The following is a 16,803-nucleotide window of genomic DNA, read 5'->3' on the forward strand; positions in this document are numbered from 1 at the left end:
ATAAAGTGCTGCTTTACAATGCTGCATGGTATCTCAGTGATTCCCGGCTACCCGCTTGCACCAACCAAAAATGAAAAAGGAGAAACTTCGTCCTAGTAACAGGAAACCCAAGTTCAGGATTTTAGTGTGACATTTTCTTCCTCGGTTGACTGTGCAGCTATCCTTTATTCACATTCCATTTTCCAGCAGAAATTCTAAAGAAAAGCAAACCCCTTTTAAAAATCTACATTAATGAATAAAGATTAGGCAAATAAAAGTGCTTATTTAAATATCAACACATTAAGTTATTTTCTAAGCTAACAAAATATATAATTGTAATAATTACAGCATTAATTATACAACTGAATTTAGATCTACCATTGAAAAATGTTAGAGGCATGCCTTAAGAGATACCTCTTAGTCATTTCCATGTCACCCTTAGTAGCTTTTACTAGATCTACAGTTAAGAGACTGAAATACTAAAATATAGCTATGCGTAATAAACAAGGAAATGGAGAAAGAGTTTCCAATGGTATTTTTTAGTAGGAAATAGACTTTGGCATTGCAGTAACGCAGCCTGTTACTGCAATGGATGGCTACCATTCATCCTGCTTCCTCAACAGTCTCTACCTGCCTGTAACGATTTGCTCAGCAAAGGTATAATAAGTAATGTGGCCCAATTAAATGGTCTATCTTACTATGAAAATTTGTTTCAAATATAATTTGTAACCTGCTTCCTCTAGGAAGTATGGAAGGACTCTAGGCAGGAAGAAGTTTGGGGCAGAATTATTGCTTTTTTATCTAGACTTCTTCATGCTTGAGGTGTATGAGGCGAAATAACAAAATATTTTGGTGCTTCTTCCCCCCAGACCTAGCCAGCTCTCCATATTACAAAACCTAAAAGATACTTAATAATGGAAAGCTGATACAAAATGTTTACAAAAAGTCTACATTCTGTTACAAAAATCTAACACCCATATATGAGCTACATAAAATTCTGAGAATCCTCCAGTCATTAATTTTTGTGATAACACTGATAATATTACTAAACGTTACTAAAGAATGAGGAAAAAACCCAAAACCACAACAATTTGTAAAGGACTAGCCAATAAAAAAGATTCATAAATAAAATCTTGCGTTTTCATAGGGGAAGGGATAGGGAGAAGACAACCTAAAACAGGAACACTATGATCAGAATCAATAAGCCAACCTGAGAGAAGTGAAAAGAACTAACAGGAATCAAATGTTAAAGCTTCATTTTAATATGAGACAGCCGAATATAATTTATTGTACACAGAAAGAGTTTGAGAGGATCTCGTAAAAAACCAATTGCTTGCATGATGCCAGTTATTTCCAGGCACTCATTTAATGCAGTTCAGCAGGGGCTGAGTCCCTTTCAAAAAGTTTTGATTGCAAGTTCCACATTAATTAAAGGTTCAGGCTGTAAACAGCTGCACTGCAGTTTTGGGTACCCTTCCAAGAACCTTCAGGGCTAGGAGAACCCTACTGCAACCAGCTGCTTCTCCAGCACCCATAGGAACCACCAGCCCTATCTCAGCCCAGAGACAAGCCCCAGCCACTAACCAAAGCCTCTGCCCCTGCAAGTTCCACCCCTCTCATCACAAAGCAACGTAAAGGGGCCGGCTGCCAAAACTAGTCCACAATTAACGCTTTGATGATTTAAGCAAGCTTGCTTCCCCAGAAGCCCAATCTGCTCCCACAGCAGTGTTTAGGGTCAGCCTCTGGGCTGCTCTCCCTGTTCTTTCATACACCACGTGGAGTTCCAGCATCACAAGGGAAGGAAACTTAGAACCCGTGATCCCGTGGCTCCTAACCAAACTACAAAGTGATCAAGCAGGCAAGTTTCTTGGCACAGACCCCAGGAAATACATCAGCCCAGTGCTATTATTAACCCTCTGCTATGGCTAAATTCAGCTAGTCATCTAGTAATTAATCGCAAGGGGACAGTATACTTGTCTTGTAATGGGATAATTTGATAAATGGTTTACTTGGGCAAAGTTTTAATAATTTCATCACAAGGGACACATGGGTTATGAAAAACTGCCCCAAACTGAAGATGATTCAGCCGCTATATCAAAACATGGCAGCTTCACGGAAAAAGCTGCAGTGTAGATATCTCTACGTCAAGTTTCTTCCCCTACTTCCCTTATATTCCCTGCTTATTTTCAGAGAAAAGACCAGAGCGGTTTTTGCTCCTCCATGGGCATTCAGTCAATACCATACTACAGGCAACCAAATGTTAGCAGTACCTCCAGGTTTCAAGGCAACTTTCAACGACCCTCAATCATTACGTCACTCACCCAGTCCTCCACAAGATTTTGTGAAGATGCTACCACAGAGAGAAGGGAGAAAAGCGTGGAAAAGCACTGTCACCTCAATTATAAATCAACAAGGGAAGCTTTAGAAAAATCCCTATTACAGACATGCAAAATGTGTTTGTTTTTTTTCCCAAATTCATCTCTAAGGCTCTTCAGTGGATGCTTAAGATTTTTAACAGTGACTTTTTATTAATCTCCTCTGCGTTATTCAGACACTAGAGCACTTATTATAGCTTATCCCATTAGAAAATCGTGATATTGTTTTCCATTAAATTGATACTATGGGAATCAGTTCTGATTACCGTAACACATGTCAGACATGACTCTGAAAAGAGAACAGGAAGAAAAAGATGTGTTTCATCTGGGGGGTGGGAGGGGAAAACCGAAAAGGACAGGACAGAAAGTACAACCAGTTTTCCCAAACAGTGCTTCAAAAGAACACTTCAGCAGACTTCCGAGGCTGCGCGGACAAGGACACAGGCAGTGCCTCAACTGCCCGCAGAGCATCTCTGTGTCAAAATGGAAAGACGGTCTGTAAAATATACTCTTGGAAATTCACCTAACTGTAGACATCTAATGGAATGTCTATTGGGAAATGATTACACTGAAGAGCAGATGTGCGATTTTGTTTTTCGACTACTCAAAACCATAGTCTGAGCACTTGTAAAAGCAACTCAACCGTGCTCAATGGCTTTTCTTTTCATCAAAGTGCCTGCTACTTCTTATATTCACATTTTAGGCACAATGTTACAAATTTCCTATTTTATCACTCTGCTTGTTCACTACTGGGGTATTTCTGGGGTCACACAGTGAAAGCACACGGGTTGCCTAATGACCAGAAGAATTCAAGGTAGATTTAACTGAAAAGCACGCACAAAGAGTGCAACAGAAAGAACCTGACTTTTTCTTGTAGCTTGGTAACACACTAACTGTATGTTTGCCCTGATGCCCCACCGAATTACACAGACCAAGAGCACTTCCCTTTGAGTAACTCTTAAAAGGGGAACATTCAATTCAACAGTATGCTTAAAGTCAAACAAAAACCCTACTACAAGAAATACTTTGTTACTTTCTGTAACCACAGGAAAAGTAAAGTTGGTGCAATCTCAAATACCTCACAATTTCTCTTTCCTATCCAGAGGTTTTTGTTTGGTTTTGTTTTCTGTTTGTTTTGTTTTTTTTTCCTTCAATGCTTTTTGAATCATTTTGCAGAAAGTACATTTTTTTAAAACGTGATTCCATATCCAGGTGCAGTTAAAAACACAAATCTGATGGTCTGTATATAAAAACATCTTCATTACCTTTTGGGTTAAAGTAATTTTTTCCACAAACATCAATAACAAGTAGTTTAAATATAATATTGGCTGAGACCTAAAACCAGAACAAGTCAAGCAATCCGATTTAATCACAAGACTTTGGGAATCCACTGTGGCTTGAGTCACCGGTACTACATGATGACACTGTATAAAAATCACCGTTGCCTTCATGGCAAGGCAATAGTCCAGCATATCCAGAGCTCAAAGTGACCCCATGCTGTTGACCAACGTGGCTACAAGCCAGTAATTAAATGACTGAAGCCATGTTTACACTAATATAGTCTAAAAGTCAACAACTCCACTTTGTACACCCAGCAGCACAACAGCAATGGGATGCCCTTTGGAGTCAGTTTGTGAGGAGATTCCTAGGTGGATTCTCCAATAGCTGGTAGGGGCTGAAGCCTCCCCCATGTTCCGGAGAGCTCTGCAGACTCTTTTACATCCTCCCGTTCTGTCCGAACAACACATCTTCATTATCTTCGAGACCTCTACCAAGCTGTCAAATCCGGCTGACATCGGCCAACAGATTCAAAAGCTGCTAGATGGGAGCAGACTGGCTGCCAGACAGGTTGCGCAATCTCTCAAGTTTCACCTCAAGAAGCCAGATAAGAAAACTGCAGAAAAAATTCCTGGGGACTGAAGTTAATAGAAACAGCTTTCTATGAACACAATTGCGATTGTGTCTCAGGAAGAGAAAGAAACTGTGTGCATACTTGGTACTTTAAAAGAATTTTGTCGTAAAGCACATTTTGTGTGGGCATAAGGTTTTTCGTGATCAATGTAATCTCAATAATTAGCTAGTGCAGACTTACAATGATATCCACTTTCCCTTTTGTGATACCAGTTTTTATAAGCAGCATTGGCGAACTTTGCAAATAGTTAAATGAGAGAGTTCTGCTACTCCCAGAACTTCCTTCACAATGCGTCTGAAACCAGAATAATAAAGCCAGTGACATAGAATGCAGAAGCAGGGGAAATCTTGTACATCTCATGAAACAGAAATATTCCCTGAGCTTCCATACTAGTACACACCCAGCAGTTCTTGTACGAAGGACAACCTAGATCAAATTCCTTTAGCCATAAGAATAAATTTTACCAGCAATACTGAAAAGCAGTAGTTTAATCTACAGCAGCAAGGCTCTCCTGGAAATGAGCATACAGGTGTCCTTGTGCTGTCTTCTGTCAAATGATAACTAGCTTTTTGGGGGAAACTATGCACACTCATGGTAACACATACAGACTGGTCAGTACATTAAATCAAGTACCTGGCCTGGCTTTTAAATTTGTGTTTTTCATAGCATTACAGGCAGATTTCACCTCCCAAAACCTCAGATCACATCTAGTAGGTAGCCACATCAGCAAATTTATAAATCATCAGCAACAGCTAGCTTTAAAAAAAAAAAAAAAAAAAAAAAAAACAAGACACCTTTCTGTATCCACACACACCATGGTCAACGATCACATAATCACTTGAAAAATATTTAAGCTTCAATTAGCAGACTACCTCAACAATGACTTTTCTGCTTTGCCTGCATAGATGGAGCATCAGATCAGGCTCAGTAATGGCGTTACCAGTAGGAACTAGTCCTGCATACTAAGTTTTAAGATATCCATGTGCGAAAACCCTCTTACACGTTTCTGATGTCAGCCTTTAAGAAAATGTAGCAGAAGCCCACCTTTGGCAGAAGCAACATAAAATATAACCTCAGACACAACTAAGTTGATTTGAATGACAGCATGGAATTTTATTGTAACTATTATGACACTATGAAGTTTCCCTAGGACTCTTAGATTTTAGTCCCTGTGATAGTTTGCTTTTACTATCTTGTTTCTTCTGGTTTGTTCTTTTACTCCTGCTATTCCAGGTCATAAAGACAGTACTGGCTTAAACTCTCGTGTACAGCAAAATGCAATCCAAAGAAATCACACTGTTTCCCTGCAGTGCCCTTGTCTTTCGTGGCAGAAGGTCCTCAAGTTAGAAATTCAGAGGGAAAAAAAAAAAAATGTGCCTGACCTCACAGATTTATTAGCCCCACAAGTAACCCGTAAGGCTGATGTTCTGTCATTCCTTTCCTCAACTGAGACGCATACAAGCAATCTGGATTCAACAACAGACGACTTCAGTTATCTAAGTACAAATATCTTTCAAATGTGTAAGCATACAGAAAAATGATGGGTGTACTCCAGGTTCTGTATTTCACTGCTGCTTTGAATTTACAATATAAACTCTTTGGAGAGGAGTCTTCATAAAGCCAATATTTGAAGTGTCTAAGTCTTCAACAATAAGAACTTCAGCCCATCAGTAATTAAAATGCCGAGTGCCATGTACACCCTCTTTCTGTTAGATAACTCTGAAAAGCCCTCTCTCAATAAATAACCCTGGCTTTGTATTCATAGCTACAGCAAAACAGAGGACTTTGCTCTTCAATTCAGTCAGCTGTTGTTACCAACAATACCTGCCTTTCAGATACTCAGACTTCTAAGAGTCTTCGAGTCTAAGAGCTCAGCTAGGTTAAAAGTGCTGAGCGCTAATCCCATTTATTTCAAAACCGGTCTTAATTTCAAATAAACAAAGCCTCAGAAATCGACAGACTCACCTTTCTCTTGCTTCCTTTCATTGGGAAAGCTACAATACAGAGAGACTCGTTACTGTTTTCTCTGCTTTTTGTTGAGAGCTCCCTGAGACCGGCAGAGTTTGAAAGTATTTTATTTTTCATTATTTTAGTGATATAACATGCGTAGGTAACCTGGCAATGTGTTTGATAATCCTGAAATAAATTCATTAGGAAACACTATTCTAAAACTCATTTTTCAAGTTAAAAATGTTTAAGATCATAAAGTTTTGGAGATTAGAAATCATAAGTGAGCCCAGTTTAATTTGTTGCCCCACATATGCCCACGCTGCCACTGTGCTCCGGCCCCGCTGGCACTGGCAGGCCTTTGTTCTTCAATGCTAGGGCGGGGGACAGAGGAGACAAGGTAGCAATTGTGACAAATCCCACAGGCTTGAAAAACTTTTGAAGTATTTGCATTAAAGCACTAAAAAGGACAGAAAAATAAGCACATGTAAAGAGAGGCTATATGTGAGCTTCCCGATCTCGGATGGTTTACGCAAGATTCACTGTCAGTCACGGCCATTAACTCTTCAGTTGATAGGAAGCCGCTATTTTGTTCAAAGTCCACAGAGCTCCTTCTGCAGCGGTCACGTCTGCTCCAGTTTTGCTGCTCACCAGGACAAGGATACAGCTCTGCACTTGGGGCTCTCCCTCCCCGGTACATCTTGCTCGATAGATGAAAGCAGCAAGATCCCATTTTAAGACTGCATATACCCTGTTTATTCTCTCTCCTGTGTACAACGCTGTGCAAAAACCACTGCAGAGGAGGTCAGGGGTGGAACAGCAAGCACAGGAGCTACTTAGAAGCCACCCAGGTCTAGTCTCACCTTCCCATTCAAGCAAGATCATTTCCTGCAATGACTTTCTTCAAAGGAATTAGCACTTCCCAACTGCCTGGGCTTTCATTCCCCTCGGGAGACTCTTCCACAACCTGCACTATCTCATTAGCAGTAATTCCTTAGATACTGTTTAAGCTGATCCATTATTAGCTTCATTCCAGTACTCCCAAGATATTATGAAGGAGACATAACTAAATATTTAATTCCTCTTTTCCACATTTAAGCCCTGCAAATATTTCTAGATTTGCATCTCCTAATCTATTACAGTAGTCATAACACATAGAGTACACATTTAGCTTGATAATTTTTGAATCGATGATTCCTGTAATTTTTGTTGATCTTTTCCCACGTAATTCAGATAGTAAGGTTCCAGAAACAGGACTTTTGGAGATACTGACCCAGGGGCTTGCTGGGGGAAACACCAACCACAGCTTCAGTGTTTGGCTCTGCAATATATTTGCAAACTAGAACTGCACTGTGATTGTAGCGCACTCCTAAATTCAAATTCATTTCTAAGCGGAAAAACTTCAAAGATTAACTACAGAGAAAAAGGGCACAGAAAGAAGAGGAAAACAAGCCACTGATGTTCAAAAACCTTATACTTTAACACAAGGGAGAAACTCTAGAGAAACAAACCACCAGAGAGTGCTGGCATTCCCTATTGCTCACACCCTTACGTTTCAGCTTGCTTCAGCACTGCTGACATTTGCTATTGTGGAAAAGCCTAAGGAGAGTCCAACAAGTTTTTCTAGAATATCCTGACCTGTGGCATACAAATTCCCAGCCAACTATCATCCTTGGTGTTGGCTTCTCTATTTGGCTTTAACTTCTCATTTTAGCAAAGGCCATGCTCTCATTAGACCCCGCTCCTTAACACATTCAATACTGCATTTTACCACCCCTTAGGAAACACATGGTTAGACTATTTGCAATTTAAAACTCTTCAGGAGAGTGACTGTTCTGCTTTACATTTGCAATGTTCTCCTTAAACTACTGAGTAAAATAACTTTGGCTGTTTTCCCCCCACCTCATGGCTGCTGCTTCTTCCATTCCTACATAAGCACGCCTGATCTACTTATCTACTACGATTTATTACCCTTATGCCAAAAAAAAAAAAAATCTTAAAACCTAAAACCCAACCATCTACCATGCTATTATATTCATTATAAGATTCCTGTCACCTCTTCCTTATTCTTGCCACTGACAACCAAGACTTTTCTGTAAGCCCACTAGGCTCTTCTCTGTTTTTTTCTTTTCTAGTCCTTAGAAGTTTGAGTCAACACTCTGCTGTGAGCAAGCTGTCACACTTCTACCTCATTTGCTGCAACAGCAAGTTCTCCAACCTTTCCTCAATTTTCAAATGGTCTGCTTGCAGCCTTACAACACAGCTTAGTACATCCCTTTCTCAAACATATGATCCGTATAGATATCATTTAGAGGAGTCTCACAATACATAGCACCTATGTTTCCTAGCAAACACTGCTAGGTCAATTGCATCTTCATTCCAGAATTACAGACAGGAATAACAACAGCCATAAACAACCATCACTGAGACTTTTATAATCTTTCAGGGCATTTTTACATAATTACTAATGTTTATGTCACAATTTATTGTTGGTACCCTTGCTCAAAGAACAAAATGTTCTCATCATGTTTAATAAGCAGAGCCCTCCCTAGCGCTGGTCAGGTACCATCAAAACCAGGGACCAACAGACCCATCAGAAGAGGCACACCTGTGTGTCCTACACACCTCTCCTTTCCTCTCTCTCAAAGTCCTACACCTTGAAATGTGTGGCCATACAACCACCATTTCATTTCACCCGTAGGGAAACACGGATCAGATTCTACATTTCTTTCTCACAACCGAACAAGTACCAGATCTTTGTGCTTTCTCATGTCTGGCAGCCTCACTGTGCTGAGCTGCCAAGGCCAAACAAATGAAGCAGCCCGCTGCTCTTAATCCCATACGAGAACCTGGCCATACCCACTGGGTATCGCCAAGCCATCGCCAGCCATCACCCATCTGTTAAGCACATCTTCACTCTGGTCAGGTCAAAGGTAGTGATTACTAGGGAGAGACGACGTGTACATCGTTATGCTGATGCTCACTCCTCTGCTCCTCTCTGTACTAGAGAGGGGACCTGTCCTGAGAAGGAGTGCATGACCATATTGTAGAATAAAATTTTTCCAACCGTTCGCTCCTTTTGAAGAGGTGAGAGAGAATAAATAGAAAATAAAGCCACTTCTTAATGTACCTTACAAAACTAAAACCACTTTTAATTTCAGACTTGAAGTTCTCTTAGTATCAACTTTACATGATCCAAGAACTCAGGTCAGTCTACACCTTTATGCACTGGTCCAACACTAACAACAGAAGTTGCACACAGATGAAGGTCCTTATATATACATATATGCATAGCTTACTTCCAGGGAGAGAAGTGTATCTACTCTGGATCCTCTTCCAAAGGCAAAAATCTGCTGGAGGTCATTAAATGGGTTCAAGGTTTTGGACACAAAGTACAGCAAGGTGAAAAAGCCACATTCAGAATAGTTTGTCTTGCCAACTCAGCATCAAAGTAGATTTTTGTTGGATTCAGACTCACGCACAGAAAAAGGCAGAGGCAAGCGAGAGATATGCTCACCCCGGGCACACCAGAGCCTCACCTACCCTTAAGATCTTTCAGTGTCTTTTTATAGTAGAGAAATTGTACGTGGTTATAAATCAAATCACAAGCTCCATAATTAAGACGAAAGTTCAAAGAATTAACGTAAGTAGTAGCAAATTCAGCTTGCTGATAAATAGCTTGTCCTCATCGGTACAGAAAGTGACAGTATTGCGACACTGGGCCGTATTTAAGCTCTGAGTTTTGTTTTCGTTATCACTCTGGACACCTCTTAAGAGCAACAACCAACAATCAGTGCTCAGAAACAGACGCAGCAAAAATTTCACCCTGCACTTCAGAGACAAATATGATATTTAACTGTAGGTGTCCTTGCTTGTAATCACTCCATCTTCTCTCACTCTACCTGTGTTACACTAATGTTATACACATTTTTTCAAAATACTCTATCTTTATAAATTCATGAAAATGAAACATATACACAGTAACTTGTATTTTAGACACAGCAATTTATCATAAGACACCAATTCATTCCCCTCTTCCCCGCATTAGAAATTCTATAATATATTCTTCATGTATTTCTTTCGCTTCTCTTCTCAATTCTAGAAAGCATGGGTAGTTAATTTTAACTTTCATACTCCCAGTACGCTCCTACCTAAATCACTTGTAAACATTCAGAATAGAAATTAAGATCTCATCTGTCTCTTCGCTGTTTACTTGTTTATCTCTTTTCACTGCTACAAAAACACTCTGGTCACATGTTCCTTGTGAAATGAAACATCTTATTTTATATCTCTGTCCTTTGCATTGCTGTATTAATTTGAGCTGTTGAAAACTCTGCTACTGATACTAAGGCTTGGATTGTGCAAGCAGTTATTTTTAAAGATAATAGAACGTTGGCCCTAAATTTCCAAGGTACTCTGACTCCAGCTCTGCACGCAGAGGAGTTACTTAGTTTTACAAGCAACAAAGGGCTACAAAGATGATTAGGGGACTGGAACACCTCTCTTATGAGGAAAGGCTGAGGGATTTGGGTCTCTTCAGTCTGGAAAAAAGACGACTGAGGGGTGACCTTATCAACGCTTATAAATACTTAAAGGGTGGGTGTCAGGACGATGGGGCGAGGCTCTTTTCAGTGGTGCCCGGGGACAGGACAAGAGGCAATGGGCACAAACTGGAACATAGGAAGTTCCACCTAAACATGAGGAGGAACTTCTTTACCCTGAGGGTGGCAGAGCACTGGAACAGGCTGCCCAGAGAGGTGGTGGAGTCTCCAACTCTGGAGACATTCAAAACCCACCTGGACGTGTTCCTGTGTAACCTGCTCTAGGTGACCCTGCTCTGGCAGGGGGGTTGGACTAGATGATCTCCAGAGGTCCCTTCCAACCCTATGATTCTATGATTCTATGATTCTATGAACTGAGAGGTGTAATAATGTAAAACCAAGAGAGCCAGCCTTATGTCTGATGAATAATCACGCAGAATATATTTGTGGATTAAAGTATGGACATAAGCATGGCTTTTAATCCAAACAAATCCCAGAGTCACACAAAAGCCTTTTCTAAGCAATAAAACATATTTTCTTTGTCTCCCCACTATCAAACATAAAAGCTGTTAATCTTCACGCGGTAATTGTGAGTGACTGTACAACCACGTAAAGCACTATAGCCACTGACACGCGTTTCTGCCATCGCCCACTTCTGTTTGGAGAGCAAATCTAAGGGTTAAGAACTGACCATTTAAAGATGAAATCAAATTGGAATGTCTATTTCATTATATTGGAAATAAGAACAGACCTGTGGGAAAGTCTACATGGCTCATTTAAATACACATTTAAAAACACTGAGAGCACTGGATAAGCACAGGAAAGAAGAACTTACTGCAGTGCAAAGCCACGTTCTGATGTCTGCTGCATCTTCTGCAGGCAAGGGCAGCATATGACCCTCGTTTAGTTTGTTCAACCAGTTAAATAATTAGTTTATGCAAATGCAAGAAACAGATGAAAAAGGTTAAAAATCAGAAAAAGCTTCTTTTCCTCTATCACTTCATAAACTAAAAGCCAAATAGAACAGAGCTATCGGGAGTAAAAACTGGCAACAGTCACAGAAAGAATGAAGTTGATATTTCCTTTATTAAATATCAAAACATTTTTTTCTTATTTAGCATACTTTAAATGGTTTTATATACCTGGCAAAAAAGTATAAAAGTGGTTTTCCTGAACACTGAATTCTAGGTTTCATGCAGAGGAAGTGTGACATAGAATGGAAGTAAGAAAGAATTACCCCCTCATTCTTCTGAGCAAATGAACATAAAGCAATGTATTTGTTTGCACTGTGCAGATGCAGTACAGAACACAAAACAGAGAGACAGAATTAAGTTAGGCTTAACAGGATCCCAAATATCTCACACTATGCAGCAGACAGTGACTAGTAACCAGTAACCCAAACTCATCTGTTCAGTAAGTGAACAGAAAAGTGCCTCAAAGCTGATTATACTTCTCTATAATCCCATTATTTTGTCCAGGAAATGGCCATTCTGAGGAACAACAGGATCTTGATGAGAAACTGCATTTTGTGGGACCAGGTATGGGATTCTCCAGCCAAGTCCTCCAAATTATAAGTGTCAGTGCTTCTTCTAGTAACTGTTTTGGAAAATGAACCTTAGAAATAATGGTGACCAAAAGCATTAACTTGCCAGAGCAAAATACATCAGCCACCCAACCTCACCTCCCAGCAGATTCCTACTTGATGAAGAAAACCTAGTCTTCTGCTAGCTGGCAGGTTTTTAGCCCCTTTACAGAAAGATTAAAATATAAGCACGGACTGAAAGTCTGACATTGCAATTTGGTATTGAATTAGGAAACCAAATGAAAGATGGAGACACAGCAAGTAACTGAACTTTCTAAGCTCACACTCACAACTGGTTTCAAAGCAGTAACTGTACAGCCATTAGACATCATTTTTATTATGTTATCCAGAGATACGGTCAAAAACTTCTAGTGTAACCTCTGCATAACACTCTTTGGGATGTTAACTACTTTAAGAAGAATGGTCAAGGGCTTTGAAAACAGCACTGAAATGAACAAATTCCTTCCAGGTCAAGCCAGAGAACATTAAACCTAAAAATAAATCACCGCAGGAAAAAAAAAAAAAAAAGGACTAAAGTTTGTCACCTACGCAACAGAACAGCAAGTAATCCTTAAACAACAACCCCCTCCCTATCACATGATTCATTCCAAGATCCATGTTCATGACTTATTACACAATTAGCAGTGCTATGACACCACACAGCGCAACTGCTCCATAATGCAGGAGTCTTACCAATGCCCATTCATTAACTCTGTCTTCTCTAATTAAAAATGACTCATGAAATAAGCTGCATTATATGATTAAGCTTCGAACAAACTAAAGCAAATTTAGAGACACACATGAAACCTACACAGTATCACGTTAAAGATTTTGAAAATAAGTGCTGCAGCATGAAACCCAATTGGGAAAGTTCCTTAGAACTGGCAGAAAGGTCCTTCCTCTGTAAAACACTGCGGTGACCCATAAAGAAGAAGGGAGCACAGCTGAGAGAAGACATGTACAAGGGAAACCAATATGAGCAAAATATGACTACTGGTCCAGGGTTAGGTTCACCATACCTTCACTATTGCAATAGGAAAAGCTATTGCATCCTCTAAGGCTTAGGATCTGTTTTTACAATGTACAGCACACGAGTCCAGCACAGAATGAAGCAGAAGAGCACCACCAACCCCAGTACCGCTCTCAGGCTGCAGTACTGGGTGCCATGGGGAAGAGCAACTGTGCCTGTGAAAAATCAAGACTTAGAAGCAACATCCCATGGCACTGAATCCAGCTTCCTGAACTGGAAAGCTCTGCACAGTTTGCTTATTTCCATAGTCAGACACTTACTAGTTTTCAAAATAAGTTTATTCACAGCCTACTCAGTGCCACTCAGTACACAGTGCCAAAGATGATGTTGATCACACCGTGCCTCGGCCTGCCCTGCTCTTAGGTTTTTCCTTTCCATCATATCATGATTTCCATCATTTTCTAGGTACGCTCTGATCTAGCCCTATCCAAGTCATATTCTTTTGCCACAACACTTGCAAAATTGTACTCATGCTTTATGAGCTGGTGTTTCCAGCGCCTATCACAATTACCAGCCCTTTCCCCTTCTGCCATATGGTTCCCATTTCCCTCTCTCTCCTGTCTCTTAGCGGATCATGGTTCTAGTCCACAAACAAAACTTCTCCATGCTACCAAAACACTACAAATAACAAGCCTTATCAAGACTTTAAAGACCCATGCTACCTGTTGTCAGAGATTCTGGAAGGAAAAGTGAAGTGTGTATATGGAATAATTTTAAAAATTTCGAAGAACCATATGGTTAAACTCAGGGGAGGGTGCAGGGGGTTGTGACAAGATTATTCACCAACCCTGACCTCTAACCACCCGCCTCCATCAAACTGCCTAAACTACTTGAAACTGACCTGCAACATTCTCCCCCTCCAACCTTCGTCAGCTTCATTTTTGTAAGGTTTGTCCTTCCCCAACTGAAAAGGGCAAGATACCAACAGACTTTCAGAACCTGGCAAATTATCTCTTTTTAAATACCTGAATCGGATCAGGTGAAAGGAAGGGTGGGAGCCTGACTGGCTGCCTGTGCTTTTAAAACACTCGTCTTTTTAACTGGCTATATCATTCCAGAACAAGGGAAGAAGCAAGAGCTAGGCCAGTAGACTCTGATAATTTTCTGTGTATGGTTCTTAGATTATATCATAAAAAAATAACTCCATTGTGCATGTTACTTATTTATTTCACCTAAGAAAAGCGTTTATTTCCTGGGCACATCTCAGGAAGCAGGTGATAAACTCTTGCCAACATAGCAAATGCGGCAGACTGCCTCTTTTATACTTCAGGCTTAAGCAGCCTACTAATAACCTTTACCATAATGGCTCCTACACAAAAGCTGGCATTACAAACGAGCTAGACAACAATCTCTCTCTTTCCAGTAGGTAGGAGGGGTTGCCGTTGCTGCATGAGACGAAAAAAGTAGGTTTCTTTCACATTTCAGAAGCCTGGTTGTACACCCCGGGCAGGCTCTCGCCTCTCAGTAGTTTCCGTCTTTCCCACAGTAGCCTTTTCGCCATTCTCCAAGGATCAGACAAACGGACCGAACTTTCCCGGAAGAGCCCCCCATCTTCCAGCACATCGGGATAGCCGCTCCCCAGCCTGCCGGCGGGAGAAGCGCTCCCGGCCGCCGCTCAGCCCCCGCCGAGACCCCGCTCCCGTCCCCGGCGGAGCTCTCCCGCAGCCTCGGCCGCGGTAACGGCACAGGGAGTTTCGCGCTCCCCCCGCCAGCGGCGGCCCCGGGACGGCGCAGCCCCCTCAGCAGCGGGGCGGAGGAGAGGCCGCTGGGGCCCGCACTCACCTGCGGTTCATGGGCCGCACTCGCACGGCCACCTTCACCGAAGCCATGGCTCATCCCCCGCCGGGCCGCTCGGGGCCCACACCTCCTCCAGCCGCCGGGCCGGCCCGGCCTCGCCCCACCCGGTCCAGCCTGGCCCTGGCCGCCGACCCGCGCCCCGCCCGCCGGGCCGAGCGCAGGCCGCCCCCCGGCCTAGGCCATGTCGCTATGGCAACCCCGCAGCGGCCTCCCCCCCGCTCCCGGCGGCTATGGGGGCAGCACAGGGACAAACAACAGCGCAAGGCGTTGCTCCGCCCGGCCTTGGAGGAGGAGAAGGAGAAGGAGGAAGACGAGGAAGAGAAAGAGGAAGAAGGCCGGGGGGAGGGGGGCGGGTTGGCGAAGAGGGGTGCAGTTACCGTCTGTGAGTGGGTGGGGGCTTCTCCACAGGGCCCTCCCCCGAAGTGTAGATAGATAGATAGATGATAGATCTGTGTGTATATATATATTGTGTGTGTGTATATGCATATACATACATATGTATACACACCCCCCATAAATATATATCTCCCCATTATATATACCCCTTTGTATACCCCATATATATCTCCCCCTATACATATTAGGGGGGGAGCTGTGTGTAAATGCATAGACATACATATATATTTGTATACACATCCCCTGTAATAAATATCTCCCCATTATATATAGGGAGATATATATATGGAGGGATAGAGATGTCTATATAGATATATAGATACATCCATATATATCTATATATATCTACGTATATATCCAAATATAGGTGTATACGTACGTACATGTTTAAGAGAAGGTGTTAGAACTGTGCACATGATCCCTGTCGCACTCTGCCAGGCTGCCACTGGTGAGATGTGGGTGAGGTGCCGGCGAGGCCGGGCTGCCACCGTGCTGGTACGGCGGGGCGGGGACAGGACCTGTACATGGCCCCCCACCATGGTGTCGCACTGCCCACAGGGATGTGCCCGCAACGCCACCCTCTCAGCTGCCTTCCGAGGGGAGCTGCCCCAGCCTGGACTAGCCTGAGGCCTTAAGCAATGAGAAACCCTAACGAGGCCTCGGAAAGGGACATGGGACATGGTCCCGGTGCCATGGGAAGGGATAACGGCTCCACCGGCACCAGCCAGGCACATCTTTCCCTGGGGAGCAGCCGGCACTAGGAGGATCTGGCCACAGCAGGATGTCTGGCTCATAAGGAGTAACTGTGATGAAGACAACATTAAAAAGGAAGGATAAGTAGTGTTATCATAAATAATAAATATTTTTGTTTGTTTGGAGCTTTCGGTGCCTGGAAACTACACCCAGGATGGAGATACCATTTAAAATGCTGCACAAAGGCCATTGCATTCAAGTCATTAAGGCATTACTGGATTGAGAAGCCAAAAAAAGCAATTGCTGAAATACAGGAGAAGGTCTCAGACCTTCTCAGATCTCGTCTTTAGAGATGACTGCTACCAATAACTGCCTCCAAAAAGGGGAAAGAATGAAGAAACGGGGGGTGACAGTGAAAACAACAGCTGATGAGCATTTAGAATTGGGAATCGGGATCACATAGATGAATGAGATGATCTGAGAAAAGGAGAGCAGAGAAGGGAAAGCGAGAGCCAGAAGGACCCCAGGTTTGCACCCCAGAGGTGCAGGGG

The 16,803-nt window shown here is 42.2% G+C and overlaps 1 protein-coding gene across 5 annotated transcripts in view; it reads right to left on the reverse strand.

Moving 5' to 3' along the window:
* The window catches only part of KIF16B (kinesin family member 16B), a 139,531-nt gene extending 124,180 nt beyond the window's left edge, over nt 1-15,351 (reverse strand). For all 5 annotated transcript variants that reach the window (XM_063327863.1, XM_063327862.1, XM_063327864.1 and 2 more), the window contains exon 1: nt 15,149-15,351. In XM_063327863.1, the coding sequence (XP_063183933.1) occupies nt 15,149-15,195 (47 nt within the window). In that variant the 5' untranslated portion in view covers nt 15,196-15,351. The remainder of the gene's footprint in view (nt 1-15,148) is intronic.
* Nucleotides 15,352-16,803: the final 1,452 nt, after the last annotated feature.

The sequence above is a fragment of the Chroicocephalus ridibundus genome, chromosome 3 (genome assembly GCF_963924245.1).
Source record: "Chroicocephalus ridibundus chromosome 3, bChrRid1.1, whole genome shotgun sequence".
Classification (NCBI taxonomy): Eukaryota; Metazoa; Chordata; class Aves; order Charadriiformes; family Laridae; genus Chroicocephalus; species Chroicocephalus ridibundus.